Source organism: Myotis yumanensis, unplaced genomic scaffold (genome assembly GCF_028538775.1).
Source record: "Myotis yumanensis isolate MYYU_CA2020_CCGP unplaced genomic scaffold, mMyoYum1.0.hap1 SCAF_5, whole genome shotgun sequence".
NCBI classification, from domain to species: Eukaryota; Metazoa; Chordata; class Mammalia; order Chiroptera; family Vespertilionidae; genus Myotis; species Myotis yumanensis.
The window spans coordinates 100,782,995-100,803,587 of NW_027223756.1; the positions used below are offsets into that span (position 1 = coordinate 100,782,995).

Here is a 20,593-nt window from a genome sequence, read left to right on the forward strand (position 1 = left end):
CACTGAGCAGTGTTTTCAAGATTCATCCACACTGCAGTGAGTGTCTATGCTTCACCCCTTTTTATTTTCAAATAGCGTTCAACTGTAGATGGAGCACATTCTGTATTCCTCAGCTGACAGACACGCAAACGTGTTCACTCTCAGCTCTTATGCACAATGTCACTATGACCACTCACATACACATTGGTGCTTGGATGTATGTTTTCATTTCTCATGGGTATGTCCCCAGTGGAACTGCTGTGTCACAGAAGAAATCTGTACTTAATTGTAGGACTGTCAGCGTTTGCCACAGTAGCCTCACCATTTACATTCCAGTGCCCCAATTTCTTTACTTACTATGGTATCAGTCAACATTCTATCTTGAACTTGTTTCTATTACTTTTCAAGTTTTCTTTATTTCTGAATTTTCAGATTTATTGGCATGAAACTCTTCATTACATTCCCTTGTTTTATTCCGTAGAAACTGTGAGATGTTCCCCATGGCATGACACATGTCCTGAGCCTCCTCCTCAGTCTCCTTAGCCGTTCACAAGACCTACACAGACACAGATCTGTTCATCTCTAATGCAGGTCTATTTTTATTTTGTTCATTTCTCACTACTTCTTCATTCCCTCTACATCCTTTGTATTTAGCTAACTGTTCTCACTTCTGTGACAGATGTTTGCTGAGGACTTTCGAGCTTCTTCCCATTTCTAAAATATGCATTTAAGCTGCCACTGTCACCACTTCAGTCTCTCCAAAACTGCATCAGGTCACCAAACAGAACCTGAGTCACAGCTCAGGTCACCATGCAGAGCCTGGGTCGCGGCTCAGGTCACCAAGCAGAGCCTGGGTGATTGTACTGAGCCTTGGTCACAGTGCATCCTTCACTCTCTTCCCTTGTTTCCTCTTGGTCTTACGGCCCATTGAGTTGGTATATCATTTCTTTATGTCCACTATGTGTCTCTAATTAGCAAGGACCTGACCACAACCCTGCACCCATCTTACACCCGGGGCTTTAGTTCATCCTTTCTACCGGCCTGCTTTGTTTCTCTTTTTCTCCTCTCTTGCCTCTTCTGGGGTTATTTTTATTATTCCATTTTCCCCTTTGTAACCTGAAGTAGTACATTTCTGTTATTTTCATGAAGACGCTCAAAATCACATGAGTCTGTAATTTACCCACACACACATGGTCGACACTGACCCTCAGGGCAACAGGAGGCCTGAGAGCACAACTCCGCTGAGGCCGGGTTGTATGCTGTTGGGTATTTAGTTCTACTTGTAGGACCTGACAAGAAGTTGTTCAGTGCTCCCCATTCCTTCACGTGACAGTCTCCTGGCTTCATTCCTCCCCATCTGGAGTACAGCAGGGCATTCCTCAGGCCGAAGCCGTGCATCCAGGTCTCCTTCAGAGCAACTCTTGACACAACTGACAATGTCTTCTTTCACCTTACTCTGGACAGTTTCCTTCTTTCACACACCAAGTGGATTGTCCTGCTGTGTCTCCAGGGAGATGTCAGCTCAGGACCCTCAGAAGGTAACCTGCATTTTGTTTCCTCCGACCGCTTTTTAATTCTCTTGTGCTCAGGGTTTTGCGCTTCCAAGTCATTATGTTCCAGCCTGAATGTTCATGTTTCTGCTTGAAAAGGCACTGGGCCTCTTGAGTCCTCTTAATTGCTCCAGTTTCAGTAAGTCCTTGGCCATTCTCACCAGATACCACCCTGTCCCCACCTCTGGGCCCTGGTGAAGATGGGGGCATCCTCTCTGCCCAGGTTTCATGCCCTCTCTCGTTCCCATGTGTCTCCTGCCCCAGGCTACGCTCCAGTAATTTCTCCTGTCCTATCTTCCAGTTTGCTAATTCTGTTCATCAGTTTCTAATCTGGTTTCAAATCAATCCATTACTTAAATTTTTTCCCAGTTGTACTTGGTTTCTCCAGACTTGCTAGGTCAGTCTGTATCTCTCACTCCTTGCAGACAGTGAGATGTGCTTTGTGCTGCACACTGACTGATCTGCTGCCATCATTTTGGCAGGGCTTCAGTTTCATTTCCTCACAGAAATTGTTTGCAGGAATAATCTGAAGCAAAAGATAAAGGGACCCACAATCACACCCAACTAGAACCTCAGAACTCTTATTTGGAATAAGAGTGTTTGCAGATGTGATCAAGGTGAGGATCTTGAGACAAGACCATCCTGGATTAGGTCACATACTGTCGAGACCCCACCCCTGACCACCTGAGCAGCTCTGCTGAGACTCCACCCCAGCTCCATAGAGAGTGTGAAAGAAGCTAGGATAAATAGAGTCAAGTTGGGGACACCCATCCCTCTCTGAGGGCCAGGCCTGAGGGCCAGTGGCTGCCTCTCTGAGCACTCAACTGGTCACACATCACCACATTTGCCCCCAAGGGCAGCCAGGTGGCAGATGGACACTGTTAGATGGGGGCTGGGGGTGCAGGTGTGGCCCAGGCTGAGGCCAGAGATGTCCTTGTCCTCGGGGTCCCACCCATGAACAGCCCAGCAAGGTTCAGCCCACCCTGCCCAGCAACTCTCCTCCAAGTGTCTCGTTACTTTCGGCTTGAGGCAGGGGGGGACAGGGGAGGGGGAGGACACTACAGATTTTGACAGCCCTTCCTCCTGCCAACAGGCTTGGCCATCCCAAGGGCCACCCTGCCCGCAAACTCAGCTTCCCATGTGTGGGGGGAGCCTGAGACCCTAGTTGGGCGGAGGGGAAGAGGCTGGAGTTCCAGAAGCCGCAGTGCCCTGCCAAGGAAACCTCAGCCCCACCAGACGGCATTTAATTTCTATGTGAATCAAATTCAAAACAAATTCCAGCACTGAGACACTGGATCTGAGATTAACCCTCAATTCTCCTGCAGCCTGTGGCCTCCCACCCAGCACGTGGATGGCAGAGATAGGGTGGGCAGAGACACTGACAGGGTCCGGGGGCTTCCAAGGGCTCTACCGTCACCCAATACCCAACACGCCAAGGAGGCCAGGACAGGAGGTTGTGGACAGGAAGCCATGGGCAGAGGGCAGCCCCATGTGGGCAGGCCATTCACACTGAGGTAGGGGCCTCGTGTCTATAATGGTTGTCATCTCCGTTGGCTGGGAGAGCCTCGGGACCCCAGCTTCCCCACCTCACAAGGCCCCAATATTCCAGGGCACAAAGAGCTCTTGTTCAGCCCTCAGTTCCATCACTGACCAGCCACCCAAGCAGAGCTTCTCGCCCAGGTCCAGCCACCCTAGAAGTCAGCTGGTAGACATATGACTGAGCAAACTCCAGGACACTGGGACCCACAGCACTGCCTAAGAGAAATGTCCCTGTCCACACTTGGTGGCCCCCAGAGAAAACAGAACCTGCAAACCCTGAAGACCTCTAGTTTACTGGTGGTTCCTTTCAGGAGCAGGATGCTGAAGCCCAGAGTGGAAGCTGTGGGATCCCAGCTTCACTGATGGGTGAGAGGAAAAGATGAGCAGCAGTGGCTTTATGGAGGAACCAGAGTGGCCAGACAGCCTCTGTGTCCCAGTCACCAAACCCCAGGCCTGAAAGACAGCTACAGACCCACAGGGATGTCACATGAAGAGATAAGTAGGACACCAGGCAGGTGCTTGGAAAGCCCCAGAGCCACCTCGATGACAGGCTATCTTCCTGGAGCTGGCCTACCAGGTGCAGGGCACAGACAGGGTGGCCGGGCTGGAGGAAGCAGCTGTGACATGCTCTGATCTGGGAGCCGCTGGCAGCCTCTCCACACAGGCCAGACCACTTCCCTGGCCACATCTACCTCAGGTATCGCTAAGAAAAACAAACGCAGCTTGAGGCTTGCCTTTTTCCATTCCCTCGTCCGGCTGCTGGTCTCCAGGTGCAGCGCCTGCCAGCTGGGCGGCCGTGCTTCCTCCTGCGGCCAGAGGCACCAGGCCAGCAGAGAACCACTGGGAGGGGCAGGGGAGGACGCGGGCTGGTCCTCGGGTCATAGAACCCGGCGGCCTCATGCCACCCAGGTCGGGGGCTACCCTTCTGTGGCAGCCCCAGCACAGCCACCTGCCAACCAGACTGGCCCAGCCCACAGGCATCCCTTAGTGATTAGCCCTCTCAAGAAAGCAGGCTGGTCATCGCCCAGCCCAGGCCACCAGGCCTGCAGTACAGCCAGCCACTCTGCCCCACCCTCATCCGGCAGAGCCCCAAGCTTTCACCTCACACCTGCACCCTGGGGACTCCAGGAAGCCCTCCACCCCTTAGCACAATGCCCATGCCACTCAAAAAGTTAGCTCCTAAATATGTCCAGGTTGGTGGTCTGCTGCACCTGGCCCACCATCCATGTACCCAAAGTCAGCAGGTATGGGCACAGCAGGCAGAGGTCAGAGCCAGGGGTAGCAGAGGGCTAGCCAACCTGGTGAATGAGTACCTCGAACCCTACACTGGGCTTCTGGACCCAGAACCAGAGGGAAGGGACCACCACAGGCCTCCAGTGGAGCACAGTTGGAGCTCCTCAAACATGAGCTCTGGTTATAGTAAAGAATGATGCTACTGGGCTGTCCTCTGGCTTCCTAGAAAAGTTGACAGTTAAGGCCAACCTGGAGCATGGAGGCCCTGCTCCCCACTTCCCAGAGGCTTGTCTCCAAGTGGGGCCTGACCTTACCCACTTCCCCAGACAACTGTGCCTCCTCCTAAAGCCCCCTCCCCAACACTCACCCCCAGCCCAGTGAGAGGAGTAGGTACCACAGGGGTACCCGCCACCTGCAGGGACAATACACAAAGGGAGCTAGTAGTGCTCCCAAGCCAGGATTAAGAGGGCCCAGTGCTGGCCCCTGACAGGTGTCATTTTTCTGCGACCAGGTGATCCGAGCCAGACCCTTATCAGCTCATCACTCCTCCTGAGTCCAGGGCCCACAGCCCAAAGGGAGGAATCGTGTGTGCAGATTCTTTCCCAGGAGAAAATCTACCCACACACTTCTCCCATTGTCCTCAACATCGAGAGGCCCCTGGGCAGGCGGCAGGCAGCGCCCTTGGCTAGGGCCACCTTGGAGTCGACCCACCTGGGAGACCTCAGTCCCTCTGATGGCCTCGGGGTCCCTGGGCCATGGGTACTGGCAGAATCCCCCCTCCTTCAAAGGCTGGAAACCAGGTCCCTCCACACACCACCCTCCCATCCTCCCTTGACCTGAGTGTGCCCCCCCCCCCCCCCAGCCAGAAGCCCTACCCTATATACCCCTTGCCTGACTTTTGGAGGTCTCACCCACAAATCTACATCCAAGGGGTCTTAACAGTCTCCCTGTGGCCCCTTGGTAGTCCTAGACATGGTGATAAGGTCCTTCTCATGGGTACCCCTCCCCTCCTCCTCCCCTCTCCCTCCGCCACTGCTCCTGATGCAAAACTACTCTCTTGACACCAGGCATGTGGCCACATGGACCCTCCAGATGGACTCCTCAGAGCGCTCTGCTCTCCATGGCCTCTCCCCCAAACTCTGGTGCCCAAAGCACTGGAGTTAGGTCCAGGGCCACAGTGGCAAGGACAGGAGCAAGATTAGACCAGCTGTCCAACCACCCCCAATCCAGATGGCCACCGGCTGTGGCAGAACGTCTGCTCACACAGCTGAGGGAGCCAGGTGGCCGTGGCTTCCTCCTCACCTCAGGCCCCAGCGCAAGGCCTGCACACAGCACCACCCGTCATGAGGCCCCAGCCCAGAGTCCCATCCTGGCCCCATACTCTCACCTGCCTCTATCTGGTCTCTGTATTGGGGGGCCAGGGCAGAGTCCCCCAAGGACTGTGAAGAGGATCAGGGCAAACTGGGGATCAGGGCAGGGTGGCCCCCCAGAGCAGACTGGCTGGGAGAAGGGAGGAAGGAGGACAAACATTGGAGACCATAGTTGCAGGAAGTTGCTGGTGCCCCCAAAGCATCTCCTCAGTCTGTCTGCATGCCCCTTCCACCTGTCTCCCCACTCCTGCCCAGACTCACCTGGGAGACAGTCCCTCTAATGGCCTCAGCGTCCCTGGGCCATGGGTACTGGCAGAATCCCCGCTCCTTTGAAGGCTGGAAACCAGATCCCTCCACACACCACCCTCCATCCTCCCTTGACCTGAGTGTGCCCACCCTCCCCCCCACCAGCCAGAAGCCCCACCCTATATACCCCCTTGCCTGACTTTTGGAGGTCTCACCCACAGGGCCACATCCAAGGGGTCTCAACAGTCTCTCTCTGGCCCCTTGGTAGTTCTAGACATGGTGATAAGGTCATTCTCATGGGTCCTCCCCTCCCTCCACTCCTGGTGCAAAACTACTCTGTCCTGATTACCCCCTCCCCAGAGTGCTCTGCTCTCCATGGCCTCTCCCCCAAACCCTGGATCCAGGCACGGCTGTCCTGAGGTGTGTCTCCATGGACAGCACCTTCCTGACTATCATCCAAACTCCTGACTGTTCGCTCCAGGCGCCACCATTCCTGTCCCCCAGCCACGGAGTTACCTCCCTTACTGCCAGTCCAACCCTGGTCACCCACAGGTAAGCCTCAGCCCCCAGCACCACACACAGCCCCCTGTGCCCCACTGGAGCTGTCCCATTTTCTTGGCAGCACCCTAACTTGCTCCTCACCCCCTCACAGGCCCATCGTGCAGCTTCATCATTCTATACCAGGTTTGCTCCTCTGGTCCCAAGAAACTGCCCTCCCTCTCCCCTCCAGGGACCAGCTCAGTACCCCACCTCTGAGAAGCCAGCAGGCATGCAGCCACATGGACCCTCCAGTTGGGCCCTAGGCTAGGTGCACGGAGAAGCAGAGAGAGCCCTCACCTTCCTGACCTTGCATACACAGCCCCCATAATAGCAGCCCCTCCAGAGTGCCACCTCAGAATAGTGTTGGGGCAACCTCCTCAGCCAGGGCCCCCACCAGGCCCCCAGACCACTCTAGTAACCGGATAATCACCTGCACCCTGGCTCCCCACGCAGTCAGGGATGGGGACTGCGCTATGAAGAACTGTGGAGGCAGCCTCTGTGTGCAGGGGCCAGACAGTATGCTGAAAGAAAGCAGGTTCTCCTCAGTCCAAGAAAGATCCTGAATATATAAAGTACTCTTACAACTCAACAACAAAAAGAGAAACTCAACCAAAAATTAGGCAAAGGAACGGAATAGACATTTCTCCAAAGAAGACACACAGATGTCCAACAAGCCCATGAACTCTTCACCAGGGATGTGCAAATAAAAACCACAGCAAGAAAGCAGTCACACCCACCAGGATGGCTACAATAAAAATAATTAAAAATTATAAAACCAGAGAATAACAATCATTGATGAGGATGTGAGGAAACTGGAGGCTTTGTTCACTGCAAGTGGGAATGTGACGCAGTGCTCCCACTGTGAAAAACAGTTTGGTGGTTCCTCAAAATATTAAATATAGACTTATCATGTGACCCAACAATTCCACTTTAGTGTATACCCAGAAGAATTAAAAACATACGTCCACAAAAAAACTTGTACACAATGTTCACAGCAGCATTGCCCACAATAGCCAAAAGGTGGGAACAGTCCCAATATCAACTGAACGGATGGAGAAAAACTGCATGTGTCCATCCAGTGGAATATTTTCAGTCACAGAAAGGAACAAAGCACTAACACTATAACATGGATGAATATTGAAAATGATATGCTCAGTGAAACAAGCCAGACACAAAAGGCCACATATCGTATGATTCCATTTCTATGAAACATCCAGAATAGGCAAATCCAGAGACAGAAAGTGGATTAGTGGTTGCCAGGGCTGGGGGTGGGGCGGTGGGATATGAGGTTTCTGGGATGATGAAAATATTCTGGAATTAGATAGAGTGCTGGCTGCATAGCCTTGTGGATGAACTAAAAACCACTGAACTGCTATAACAGGGTAAATTTACAGGATATGAGTTACATTTCAATAACAAAAAGAGCCTCACACCCAGTTGGCCCCCAGAGGGCCTTAACTGCCTTTCAGACCTGCTCCAATGCCCCTCACATGCCAATGCCCACCCTGGCTAGGGGAGTCCTCAGTGCCACGCCTGGTGCTGCCTCCTCCACGCAGGCCTCCAGGCAGCCTGAACCAGAGATGTGGGACCAGCCTGCAGACCTCACAGGAGGGCCCCACCTTCCCAAGCCAGCCTATAAATGCTTCCTGCAGAATGTGGGGTGGGGCACCAACACTGAGACAGCCTCAGGGCTCATGCCACTCCTCCCTACTTCTTTTAAAGAATAACCAAGGTAGAAGCCACAGGCCTCCACTCACCTGGGGCAGCACTATGATGCAGGTCTAGCAATCTCCCTGGGAAGGGGGGGGGGGGGGGTGGTCTCTTTGAGGGCTGCCTAAGCAAACATCAGGATCTCTAAGAAACGGACAGCAAAGTGCCTAGGAGCCAGGCACAGTTCTCAATAAGCCCCAGACTCGGCCCCTGGCTGCCCGCTCAGGAGGCAAAAGGGCCTTTCCCCTGGGGTCTGGAGAGTCCCTTCCTCAACAGGTTTCAGCACACACCTGAGGACAAGGCCAAGAAAGGGGCCAGGTGCTGGTGCTCTCCACCCCAATGCAGGCCAAAGCTTCCAGCCCACCCAGGTCCATGAGTGTGTATCCCCAATTCACCAAGAGACTCAGGGCAGCCCTCCTTCTGGGGGCCAGGCCCCCCCACTTTCCAAGAGGGCATCTGGCCAAGAGGTCTAGGCCCCCAGCACAGGCATCTCCAAAGCCCCTGGAGAACCAGATGGAAATGCCACCTGCTAATCATGCCTGAGAAGAAGAGCCAGGCCTGAGAGGAGAGCCAGTGGGCGGCCTGGAAGGTCCTGCCTAGTGGCCAGAGGCCAGAGGAGGGCAGCAGGAGCAGGGCAGCAGCTCATGGGTTGGGTTGCAGCCTCAAGGAGGGGGCAGGGAGGACTCCCACCACCCACGTGACCCTCCCCCAGGCCAGCCTCTCTGGGTTTCTGGGCTGTAACTGGAGCTGCCCTGACTGTGAGCCTCGGTGCCAGGCAGAGATTTCGGAGAGGGGGAAGGGATAAGCGGGCCTGGATCAGGTCCTTCCTCCTGCTCCCTCTGCCCTGTGCAGCGCACTGAGAGGCCCCCCTGGCTCCAGACAGACCCTGCCTCCCTTGGGCCATCTCCTCCTCCCTCTCCCTCTGGCTTCTGCCCCTTTGCTGGGCCAGGTGAAAGGACCCTAGAACCCCAGCCCAGCAGGTCACTGTGGGCCAAAGAGGCAGAGCCTCCATGCACAGTAGCATAAAACAGAGTGTGTGTTGCCCCCTCTCCTCCTCCCAGGACTGGCCCTTCCTGGAGCAAAAAGCAGGGCAAAGTCAGCTGGCCGGAGGACCCATGGTGTGCCAAGCTTTCCCCACATGCTACATGTCCACCAGGACTTTTCTCTGAGAGGGAGCTAAAATACACACACTAACAGCTCAAAGACTTCCTCAGAGGCAGGGAAATCGGAAAGAGGGATGCTGGGGGGGAGGGGGCAGCTGGGAGCCAAGACCCTAACCTCCCCCTGACTGATCTTCCCCAGGAGGAGTGGGCAGCAGCAGAGCCTAGGCAAAGCACAGCTGGGGCAGACAAGCCAGAGCAGACAAGCCCGGGGTGTGTCTGGAGCCTGGGGAACAGACCTGTGGCTGGGCCAGGACAGCAAGAAGGCACAGCTGGCTGACAGGCCAGTGTGACTCACCCGTGGACCTGCGGCCAGACGGCCATCCTCTGACCCTCCCTCTGCCCATGAGGGCGAGGTGAAGGCTGCACAGATGGAGTGCAGGGTTGTGCCAGCCTCCACACAGCCTGGGCCCCAGACAGGGCCAGACCCACCAGCAGCCAGGAGAGAGCCTTGGGGTGGGGGCTCCAGAAAAGACACGGAGCTGACCCCGAAAGACAACCCAGAAGAAAGGAACAGAAGGAGAAGGGGGGAGCGGGGGACACAAAGGAAAAGTTTCCCATGAAAATATTTTATTTTCTTTGAGAACAGGATACACCTGCAGGGCTCCTCGCCCAGTCGGCCTCTCCCCGCCCTGTCGGTGCCACATTTCTGGACCAACAGGGCCCTCTGCCGGCCAGGCCACCGCCTGCCGGCGCGGGGGCCAGGGGCTAGGGAACAGGTGAAGGGTGAAGGGCGGAGGGTGGCAGCGGGGCGCGGCAGAAGGGAAGGGCACCTCGGACAGGTGCCAGGACGAGAGAATGGGCCATAGCTTCAGGGTCGGTGCGGGGGGAGGGGAGGGAGGAGGCGGAGAAGAGCCGGAGGGCTCCCCTAACGATGCCACCCCAAACTTAAGTGTGCCCATATGCGTATCGCAGCGAGGGTCCCCAAAGGTCGCTGGGTTGTATGTCCCAGATAGGGGAGCGAGGAGCGAGGAAGGGCAGGAAGAAACAGCGGAGAGGGACGCGCGGAAACCATGCGCACTGCTGCTGCTCAGGAGAAGCGCACAGCACAACGACCCCCAAGACGGCGCGGAACAGCGTTCACTGCCCCGCTGGGCCCGGCGCTCCGGCCGGTCCCACAGACGCGCTCCCGCGAGCCGGGGCAAGGGAGCGTCAGAAGCAAAGCACAAGAAAAATAAATTCCTCCGGCTTGGAGTTATTTTTTTTTCCTTTGGGGCTCAGTACAAGGAACATCTGGATTTTGTACGTATTTTTTTGTTGTTGTTAAATTAACTTCTCGAGGAGAGAAAGGAGGGGGAAGCTGCAAAGGGGGTGGGTGGGCAGGGGCTGGGAGGTTCCAGTCGTTTGGCAAGAACTCAGCGGCCTAAGGGAGCCGGGACCACACCTTGGTCCCCGAGTTCCAGGGAGCCCGGCGCTTGGCTGCGGCCGCGACAACGACGACTCCGGAGTCACGGAGGACAGCAGCCTCACGCCAGCCCGTCAGGTACTCGGGCCCCTGTCCCCACGCCGCGCAGCGGGGACACGGACTCGCCGACCCAGCGACGCGCGCACCGCAAACAAACAGCTCCAGGCAACCCGGCAGCCCCCGCCAGCCGAGCCCCGCGCACCTGGTCGCGAGCCCCGCGTCGCCCCCGCCCCCGCCCCGGGCCTGCCCGCCCGCCCGCCCTCCGGGCCGCCAGGCACCTACCCGAAGTAGGCGGCCGAGGGGCGCAGCGCGGCCAGCAGCAGCGTCAGCGCGAAGGCCACGGCCAGCCAGCGCGCCAGCAGGGGCCCATCCAGCATCTTGCCGCGCCACGGCGGCTGACCATCGCGCTCCTGGCCCCGCGCAGGGCGCCCCGCGGCCGCCGCCCTCTTATAGCGCCCGGAGCGCCAGGCCGGGGGCGGGGCCGCCAGCTGGGCCCGGCCCGCCCCGCCCGGGGAGGGATCACGCCGGCGCCGGGGGCGGGCCGAAACCCGAGCCAGCCCGCCGCCGCCGCACCGCCTGCCGGCCCCGCGGGCCTCGGAGCGCACCCGGCGCTGGCGGAGGGGAGGCGTGCGAGGGGCGGTGGGACCTCGGGACCGGCGGGAGGGGCGGGAGCACGCAGAGGGCCGAGGGAGAGGACGCGCTCCCAAGCGGCCGTGGAGGCGGAGCCGGGGCGGAGCGTAGGCGGCCCGGGAGGAGACAGGGGTGAGGGTGGGGTGGGGCGAGCACTGGCTGGGCGGCGGGCGGTGGGCGGCGTGAGAGCAAGGGGTGGGAACGTCGGGGGAGCTGTGGGGAGAACTCGGGGCTGCGGCGGTGGTAGGGTGGGCCGGAGCGGGCCCGGGGTGGAGCTGAGGCCGGGACGCCGGGGGTTAGGGCTGCTAGCGACCCGGTGTCAAGCCCGCGCTGAATTGAGTCAGTCCGCTCCCCGGGGAGTTTGGAGAAAAGGGAGCAGAACAGCAGGTGATGTCCGCGCCCTTGGCGAAACCTGACCGTTCAGGAAGCGAGGGGCGGGGTTAGAGGCGCTGCTCCCAGGTCTGTTGGCCTGGGAATTGGGCTACCTGGCCAACTCAGGCCCCAGCCGAGGAGCTCAAGCTTTTGGGACCTGTCTCCCCATCCTTAAATCGAAGGTGAGGTCACTGCTGATCCTCTGGAAGAAGGGGGCTCTAGGGGACGAGGGGAAGGCCTGGAGTTGGTAGAGGCAGAAAGGAGAGGAGATGGAGCCACTTTTGAAGCAAATCGTGTCACACCGAGACACCCAAATCTAAATTAAAACAGATATATTAGCAGATACAGGAGGGGGTATGGCATCAAGGAGAATCTTTACAGGCCTCCTGGGCTAGGGGTTTCCCCTGTCCTGTGGGGGAGGAGAGCATGGCTCTGAGTCCCGCTGAGCTGCACTGGATGCCCACACAATGTTGGCAGCCTTCAGATGACAGTGAGGGGCCCGGAGACTGGGGCAGTGGGGCAGAATGTAACTCCCTGTCAGCATCTGAACATGGAGAACCTGCCTTCAGGCCCAGAGCCCTCAGTCCTTGGTGACCTGTCTCTGGATGAGAGGCAAAGCAAGGGAGTGGAAAATGCCCTTCTCAGTGGTCCTGGAGCAGGACACCATTCAGTTCCTGCCTCTCTGGCAAGGCCATCAGGTGAGCATGCTTTGTCCTCCTGGGGAGCTTCTGGTGCATGACTGGGTGAGGGGTGGGCAAATCATTCTCTCTCTCCGCCTGTTTCCCCATCTGAGACCCATCAACCTCCAGGGAGTTGTGGCTCTTTCTAAGCTGCAATGTCATGTTGTGGAAGCCCTGCCATGGCTTTGCCTCTCCATGGGTGTGACAGCCTGTCATTCCTCACTCCAGAGACCCTTCTGTGGGAGGGGGTTCTCCCTTGCCCACTTGGTCACCTCACCAACAGGCTAGCACAAGAGAGAGAGCTCCAGCCCACCCAGGCTGCAGGCCTGGGGGCACCCCGCCCTCTCCACCACAGTGGGCACAGCCTACAGTGCCTTCACCTGAAGGCCTGGCCCCACACCCGGGAAGTGTGAGGCATGGCGTGGGGGGCACAGAGTGATGACATGTTTAAAGGCACTGAGATGTCGTCCAAGAAAAATGAAGTGTGAGATTGTAAATGTGTGTCTGGAAGGCACTGCCGGCATTACTAGTACAGAACTCCCTTCTTTGAGAGCTCAGGGTTCTTGTCAGCTGCCTAGTGAGTGTGAGCAAGGCAGCCACCTGAGGCCCAGCCTGGGACCCATGGGCAGCAGCTGGTACAAGGGTCTGGAAAGATGAGCACCTCCTGTGGACTCTGAAAGGGGAAGGCCACCATGGTCCTGTCAGCTCAGCCAGCCCTAAGCAGCTCCACTGTACCCCATTTGAAACCCCAGATATCAGCAGAAGAGGGGTTCCAAGAGACCCCTTCAGTGTGGAACAAGGCCTACAGAAGAACCAGGCTTTACCAGGCCACATGGTGGAGGCAGCGCCCAATGCAGGCAACATTGGGAACACCTGAGTTCTGGGAAAGGCCGCCTCAGCCCCTGCCGCTGCACCTGGGGAGATGGCAACTGGTGGAGATGGTACCACCAGCTACCCCCACCTCATCGGGACCTTGGACACAGCCAAGCCTTAAACCCCACCATCCATCAGGCCTGGCTGCCTTGCCCCATGACTGGGGGGGGGGGGGGGGGGAAGGGGGGGAGGGAGTGAAGGTGGCCCTCAAGGCACCTGTGGAGCCCAGCCCTCTCCAGAGGGTACCTTAAGGTTCCCACCTCTGTGCCTGTAGCTACTGCCTCCCCCACACCCAGTCCAGTCCACCTATGCTAACTCTGGTCACCTGTAACACCTCCCCTGGCCACTCCACTTCTGTCCAGGCTGGAGAAGGAAAGTGAATTCATGGAGAACAGCTATTGATAAGCCAGCACCTGCTCAGTTGATCCTGGATAGTCAACTGAGGTCCAGAGAACTCCTGCTGAAGGGCACAGGGCAAGCTTTGGGACAAATGCCTGAGCCCAGCTTCCTGCTTTCCCAGCTCAGTCCCCTCAGAGATCATCTCACTGGCCTCAGGCACAGCATGAGGAGCAATGTTTTCCCCAAGAGCAGATGTCTCTCAACCAGCATGGTGTGCTCTGGGCAATGGCAACGTGGCCCTACATCAGAGAAGCTGAGCTTTAGGCTTCCTTCATCCCTGTGGCCACCAGGCCTGCCTGGCACAGACTAGCTGGCCAGGAGAGGACAAGTTGGCAGGAACTACAGCTACCCTGCACAGAGTAAGGCAGACAAGGAATGGTCCAGGCTGGGCTGGGTTTGTCTCCGCCCTGCACACTTGCCTAACAAGGGTTAGAACATGCACAGCCCCCCCAAGAGGGCCACATGGGTGCCCGGAAGTGCTATGCGCTCTGAAGCAGAGCCAATTCAAGGTTGGAAAGCATAAAGGCAGCAAGCCATGAATGCTGACCAGACCCGGTGTGTTTGCAAATGTCCATGAGACCTCAGCCCTGTGAGCTGCCGGGGTCAGCACAACAGGTCCTGAGCGTATTGACACAGGGAAGGGCCTGACCATGCAGAAGGTTGCCAAGGCCTCATCAAACAGCAAAGTCCTGCTAAGTCAGGGGTGGCCATCATGACACCAGGCTGGACGAGGGCAAGCTACCCAACATATATGCAGGGCACTATCTGGTGCAATAGTGAGGCCTCAATGGTCCTTTCAGAGCCCTCTCAGTCACCTCTTTCTCAGGCCAGAGACAGAGAGAGAGGAGGGGACAGGACAGGAGGTCCACCTTCCCAGTTGGCTGGGATGGCCATGTTGCCAGGCTGCTGCCTGGGAGGGGGAGCAGTTCTCCCAGGTGGTCTGGGAGAGTGGGTGAACAGCCACTTATCAGGAAGCATTGCCTAATTGGGAAGGTTTATGGGGCCAGGCAGGGGGTCTCCCTGGGGGAGACAGCGAAAGCCACTTATGAGTCATTTGAAACTGAGCTGGACAAAGAGCTCAAGGAGAAATGATCCCACCCAGGCTGCCAGTCTGGGCAGAATGAGCTCATGGGCTGTGGAGCATGCGTGCTTCCATGCATGTGTGTGTGGTGTGTGGCTGAGCGGGTTGGGGAGGGGGGAGAACACTGGTGCTCAAACAGCTGGGACTGGGAATTGGAGCCCAGCAGGGCCTTCACCATAGTCCTCTCCATGCATGGCTAGGCTGCCCCCTGCAGGTTGGCAAGGAAAAGGCCCAGCATGTAGTCTAGCATCCAGTTCAGCATCCTCATCCAGCATTCTGGTCCAGCACGCACACGCCCTCTGGACAGTGCCCAGCATAGTACCTTTCTTGGGACAGATGCCAGATAGATGTGGAGGTTATTCTTCATGATGGGACACTGTTCATATCGTCTTGTCCTCTGTGAAACACATGTTGGAGACTGGATATATGATACGCAATTTTTAATGTATTTCAAAAGTTTTAAAACATTGTTTTGAGAGAAATGTAGATTCGCATGCAGTTGTAAAAAATAGAGAACCTTTGTACCCATCACCCATTTCCCCCAATGGTAGCATCTTGCAAAACCTTAGAACAATATGCCAGGAAATTGACACTTGCTACATGCACTCATCTGTGTGCACATGCGTAGTTCTGTGCACTTTTATCACATGTGGAGGTTTATATGTCTACCACCATAGTCATACTGAACATGTCCATCAGCACAGGATCCCTCATACTCCTCCCCCTACCTCCTGGCATGCTAATCTGCTATCACTTGTATGTTCAAAAATGCTATATACCTGGAATCATACAGTATGTAACCTAGGATTGGCTTTTGCATTGAGCATAATTCTCTAGAAATTCACCCAGGTTGTCAAATGTATCCATAGTTCCTGTTTATTGCTTCAAAGCAATTCACTGTATGGATGTCCCATAGTCTGTTTAACCATATGCCTGTTAAAAGACATCTGGGTTGCATCCAGTTTCAGCTACTACAAACAAAACTACTATAAACATTAATGTACTAGGACAGGGTTTGTGTGAACATGGGTTTTGTTTCTCTGGGACTAATGCCCAGGAAGGCAATAGCAAGGTAAGGTGGTTGCATGTTCAGTTTTGTAAGAAACTGCCAAACTGTTTCCAGGCGGGCTGACCATTCACTCCCATCAGTAGTGTGTGAGTGGTCTAGTTTCTCACCTCCTCATCAGCACTTGGGTTGTTGCTGTGTTTATTTTAGTCATTCTGATAGGGGGTAGTGGTATATAATTGTGGTTTTAACTTGTGCATTAACCTAACAGCTAATGATGTTGAATATTAATGATCTTTATCTGCTATCTGTATCTCTTTGGTGAAATGCTTGCTCATCTTTTGCCCATTTTCTTCTTGGATTATTTTATATTGAGTTTTGAAAGTTCTTTCTTTATATATTAAAGGTATGATTCTTTTGTCAGATGCCTGCTTTGCAAATATTTTCTCCCAATCTGTAGCTTGTCTTCTCATCCCCTTCCTATGGGCTTTTGTAGAGCAAAACTTTTTCATATTGATGAGGTTTATCAATGGTGGTTTTTTTTCCATTGGTGATGTCTAAACTCTTTGCCTAGCCTAAGATTCTAAAGATTTGTCCTTTTTAAAATACAAGTTTTATGTTTTTATGGTTTACATTTAAGTCCATGACCCATTTCAAGTCAATTTTTTTCTAAACTGTGAGGTTTAGATCAAGGTTCATTTTTTTGGCCAGTTGCTTCAGCACCATTCGTGGAAAGGGGTCCTTTCTCCTCTGAAGTGCTTTTGCACGCCTGTCAAAGATCAGTTGTGATGTCTGTGTGGGCCTCTTTGTGGCTTCTGTTACCTTCCATTCGTCTCTGTGTGTGTTTCTCTGCGACAACACACTGTCTTTTTTGTTAAATATATTTCTATATCTTTCAGAGAGGAAGGGAGAGGGAGAGAGAGAAACATCATTGATGAGAGAATCATTGATCTGCTGTCTCCTGCACTGGGGATCAAGCCCACAATCCAGGCATGTGCCCCGACCGGGAATCGAACCATGACCTTCTGGTTCATAGATTGACACTCAAACACTGAGCCACGCAAGCCAGGCCCACACTGTCTTTTTTTTAAATTAAATTTATTGTTGAAAGTATTACATAGGTTTCCTTTTTCCCCCCAATGACACCTTCTAGCCTGCCCACAACCCCTCTTCAACCTCCCACCCCCCTTTCAAGGCCTTCACCATCCTACTGTCTGTGTCCATGAATTATACATATACGCAAGTTCTTTGGTTGATCTCTTCCCACCCATCCACCAGCCCCCGCCTTCCCTCTGAGTTTTCCTAGTCTGTTCCATTCTTTCAAGTCTCTGGATCCATTTGGTTAAACAGTTTATTTTTTTCATTAGATTCCACATATGAGTGAGATCCTGTGATACTTGTCTTTCTCTGACTGACTTACTTTGCTTAGCATAATACTCTCCAGGTCCCTCCATGCTGTCTCAAAGGGTAAGAGATCCTTCTTTTTTATTGCTGCATAGTATTCCATGGTGTGAAGGGATCACAGCTTTTTTATCCACTCATCTACTGATGAGCACTTGGCTGTTTCCAGATCTTAGCTCTTGTAAATTGTGCTGCTATGAACATAGGGGTGCATACATTCTTTCTAGTTGGTGTTTCGGGTTTCTTAGGCTATATTTCTAGAAGTGGGATCACTGGGTCAAATGGCAGTTCCATATTAAATTTTTGAGGAAACTCCACAGTGGCTGCACCAGTCTGCATTCCCACCAGCAGTGTACTAGGGTTCCCTTTTCTCCACATCCTCACCAGCACTAGTCATTTGTTGATTTGTTGATGGTAACCATTCTGACGGGTATAAGGTGATACCTCATTGTAGTTTTAATTTGCATCTCTCGGAGGATCAGTGAATCTGAGCATTTTTTCATGTCTCTTGGCCTTTTGTATGTTCACTTTGGAGAAGTGTCTATTTAGGTCTTTTGCCCATTTTTTTAATTGGATTCTTTGTCTTTCTTTTGTTAACTTGTATGAGTTCCTTATATATTTTGGTTATTAAACCTTTATCAGATGTATCATTGCCAAATATGTTCTCCCATACAGTGAGCTCCATTTTCATTTTATTAAATGGTTTCTTTTGCTGTGCAGGCACTTTTTATTTTGATGTAGCCCCATTTGTTTATTTTCTCCTTAGTTTCCTTCACCCTAGGAGATGTATCCATAAATATATTGCTACGAGAGATGTCTGATATTTTGCTGCCTATGGTTTCTTCTATGATTTTTGTGGTTTCACGACTTACATTTAAGTCTTTTATCCATTTTTAGTTAATTCTAGTGTATGGTGTAAGTTGGTGGTCTGATTTCACTTCTTTGCAAGCATCTGTCCAATTATCCCAGCACCATTTATGAAAGAGACTGTCTTGATTCCATTGTATGTTCTTGCCTCCTTTGTCAAATATTAATTGAGCATAATGGCTTGGGTCAATTTCTGAGCTCTCTGTTCTGTTTCATTGCTATATATGCCAGTTCTTGTGCCAGTACCAGGCTGTTTTGATTGCGGTGGCTTTGTAGTATAACTTGATATTTGGTACTGTGATCCCTCCAACTTTGTTCTTCTTTCTCAAGATTGCTGAGGCTATTTGGGGTCTTTTTTAGTTCCATGTAAATTTTTGGAATATTTGTTCTAGATCTGTGAAATCGGCCATTGGGATTTAAATAGAGATTGCAGTGAATCTGTAGATTGCTTTGGGTAGTATGGACATTTTAATGATGTTAATTCTACCAATCCATGAACAAGGTATATTCTTCCACTTGTTTATATCTTCCTCTATCTCTTTTTTCAATGTCCTGTAGTTTTTCGAGTACAAGTGTTTTACCTCTTTGGTTAAGTCTATTCCTAAGTGTTTTAATTTTTTTGTTGCAATGGTTAATGGGATTATTTGTTTAGTGTCTCTTTCTGAGAATTCATTATTATCCTGCTACATTGCCAAATTCATTTATTAAATCTAGTAATGTTTTGGTGGAGCCTTTAGAGTTTTCTGTGTACAATATCATGTCATCTGCAAATAATGAGAGTTTTACTTCCTCCTTTCCAATTTGAATGCTTTTATTTCTTCTTCTTGTCTTATTTCTGTGGCTAGGAATTCCAGGACTATGTTGAATAAGAGCAGTGAAAGTGAACATCCCTGTCTTGTTCCTGTTCTTAGGGGAAATGGTTTTAGTTTTTGCCCATTGGATATGATGTTGGCTGTAGGTTTGTCACATATGCCCTTTATTATGCTGAGATATGATCCCTCTATTCCCCCTTTGCTGAGAGTTTTTATCAAAAATTGGTGTTGTATTTTGTCGAATGCTTTTTCTGTATCTATTGATATGATCATGAGATCTTTCTATTTCAGGTTGTTGTGATGGATCACGTTTATTGATTTGTGAATCTTGGACCAGTCTTGTATCCCTAGAGTAAATCCCACTTGGTCATGGTGTATAATCTTTTTAACATATTGCTGGATCCAATTTGCTAATATTTTATTTAAGATTTTAGCATCTATGTTCATCAGGGATATTGGCCTATTTCTCTGGTTTTGGAATTAGGATAATGCTGGCCTCATAAAAAGGGCTTGGAGGTGTTCCTTCCTCTTGGAATTTTTGGAATAGTTTGAGGATATAGCTGTTAGTTCTTCTTTGAAAGTTTGGTAAAGCTCCGCTCTGAAGCCATCTGGATCAGGGCTTTTGTTTGCTGGGAGTTTTTTGATGACTGCTTCTATTCATCAATTGTTATTGGCCTATTCAGGTTTTTTTATTCTTCTTGATTCAGTTTTGGGAGATTATATTTTTCTAGGAATTTTTCCATATCATCCACATTGTCCAGTTTGTAGGCATATAGTTGTTCATAGTATTTTCTTAACAATCCTATGTATTTCTGTAGTGTCAGAGGTTACTTCTCCATTTTCGTTTCTGATTTTTTTATATATATTTTTATTGTTTCCAGAGAAGAAAGGAGAAAGCGAGAGAAAGAGAGAGAGAGAGAGAGATATCAATGATAAAACAGAATAATTGATCAGCTGCCTCCTGCATGCCCCATGCTGGGGATCAAGCCTACAACCCAGCCATATGCCCCAACTGAGAATCGAACCCTGATCTCCTGGTTCATAGGTTGATGCTCAATCACTGAACCACTCTGGCCAGGCATCATTTCTGATTTTATTAATTTGGGACCTCTCTCTTGGTTTCTTGATGAGTCTGGCTAACAGTTAATCGATCTTGTTTATCTTTTCAAAGAACCAGCTCTTGGTTTCATTGATCTTTTGTATTGTTTTTTTAGTCTCTATGTCATTTATTTCTGCTCTCATCTTTATTATTTCCCTCCTTATACTTACTCTGGGCTTTTCTTGTTGTTCTCTTTCTAATTCTTTAAGTTGTATGGTTAGATAGTTTATTATTAATTTTTCTAGCTTTTTTGAGATAGTCCTGTAGTGCTATGAACTTCCCTCTCAGGACTGCTCTTACTGTGTCCCAGAGATCTTGGGTGTGTTCACTGTCATTTGTTTTCAGGAAGTTGTTTATTTCTTTCTAGATTTCATTGGCAACCCATTTGTCTATAATAATAAAAGCATAGTATGCTAATTAGACTGGACAGCCGAACGACCTTCCGGACGTCATTCTGGTTGAAGCTACTGCGGCGGGGGCTGAGGCAGAGGCAGTTAGGGGCGATCAGACAGGCAGGAGAACAGTTTGGGGCAATCAGGCAGGCAGGCTGAGTGGTTAGGGGTGATCAGGCAGGCAGGTGAGCAGTTAGGGGTGATCAGGCAGGCAGGTGAGTGGTTAGGGGTGATGAGGCAGGCAGGCAG

The 20,593-nt window shown here is 52.4% G+C and overlaps 1 protein-coding gene and 1 long non-coding RNA gene across 2 annotated transcripts in view; both read right to left on the reverse strand.

Moving 5' to 3' along the window:
* Positions 1–11,170, reverse strand: part of WNT9A (Wnt family member 9A) — a 29,046-nt gene extending 17,876 nt beyond the window's left edge. Inside the window, exon 1 of the mRNA XM_070416708.1 lies at positions 11,015–11,170. Coding sequence (XP_070272809.1) covers positions 11,015–11,109 — 95 coding nt within the window. The 5' untranslated portion in view covers positions 11,110–11,170. The remainder of the gene's footprint in view (positions 1–11,014) is intronic.
* A 5,680-nt stretch (positions 11,171–16,850) lies between these two features.
* LOC139011264 (uncharacterized) overlaps positions 16,851–20,593 on the reverse strand; it is a 39,000-nt gene continuing 35,257 nt past the window's right edge. Inside the window, exon 3 of the long non-coding RNA XR_011471589.1 lies at positions 16,851–19,700. This is a non-coding gene — a long non-coding RNA (uncharacterized lncRNA). The remainder of the gene's footprint in view (positions 19,701–20,593) is intronic.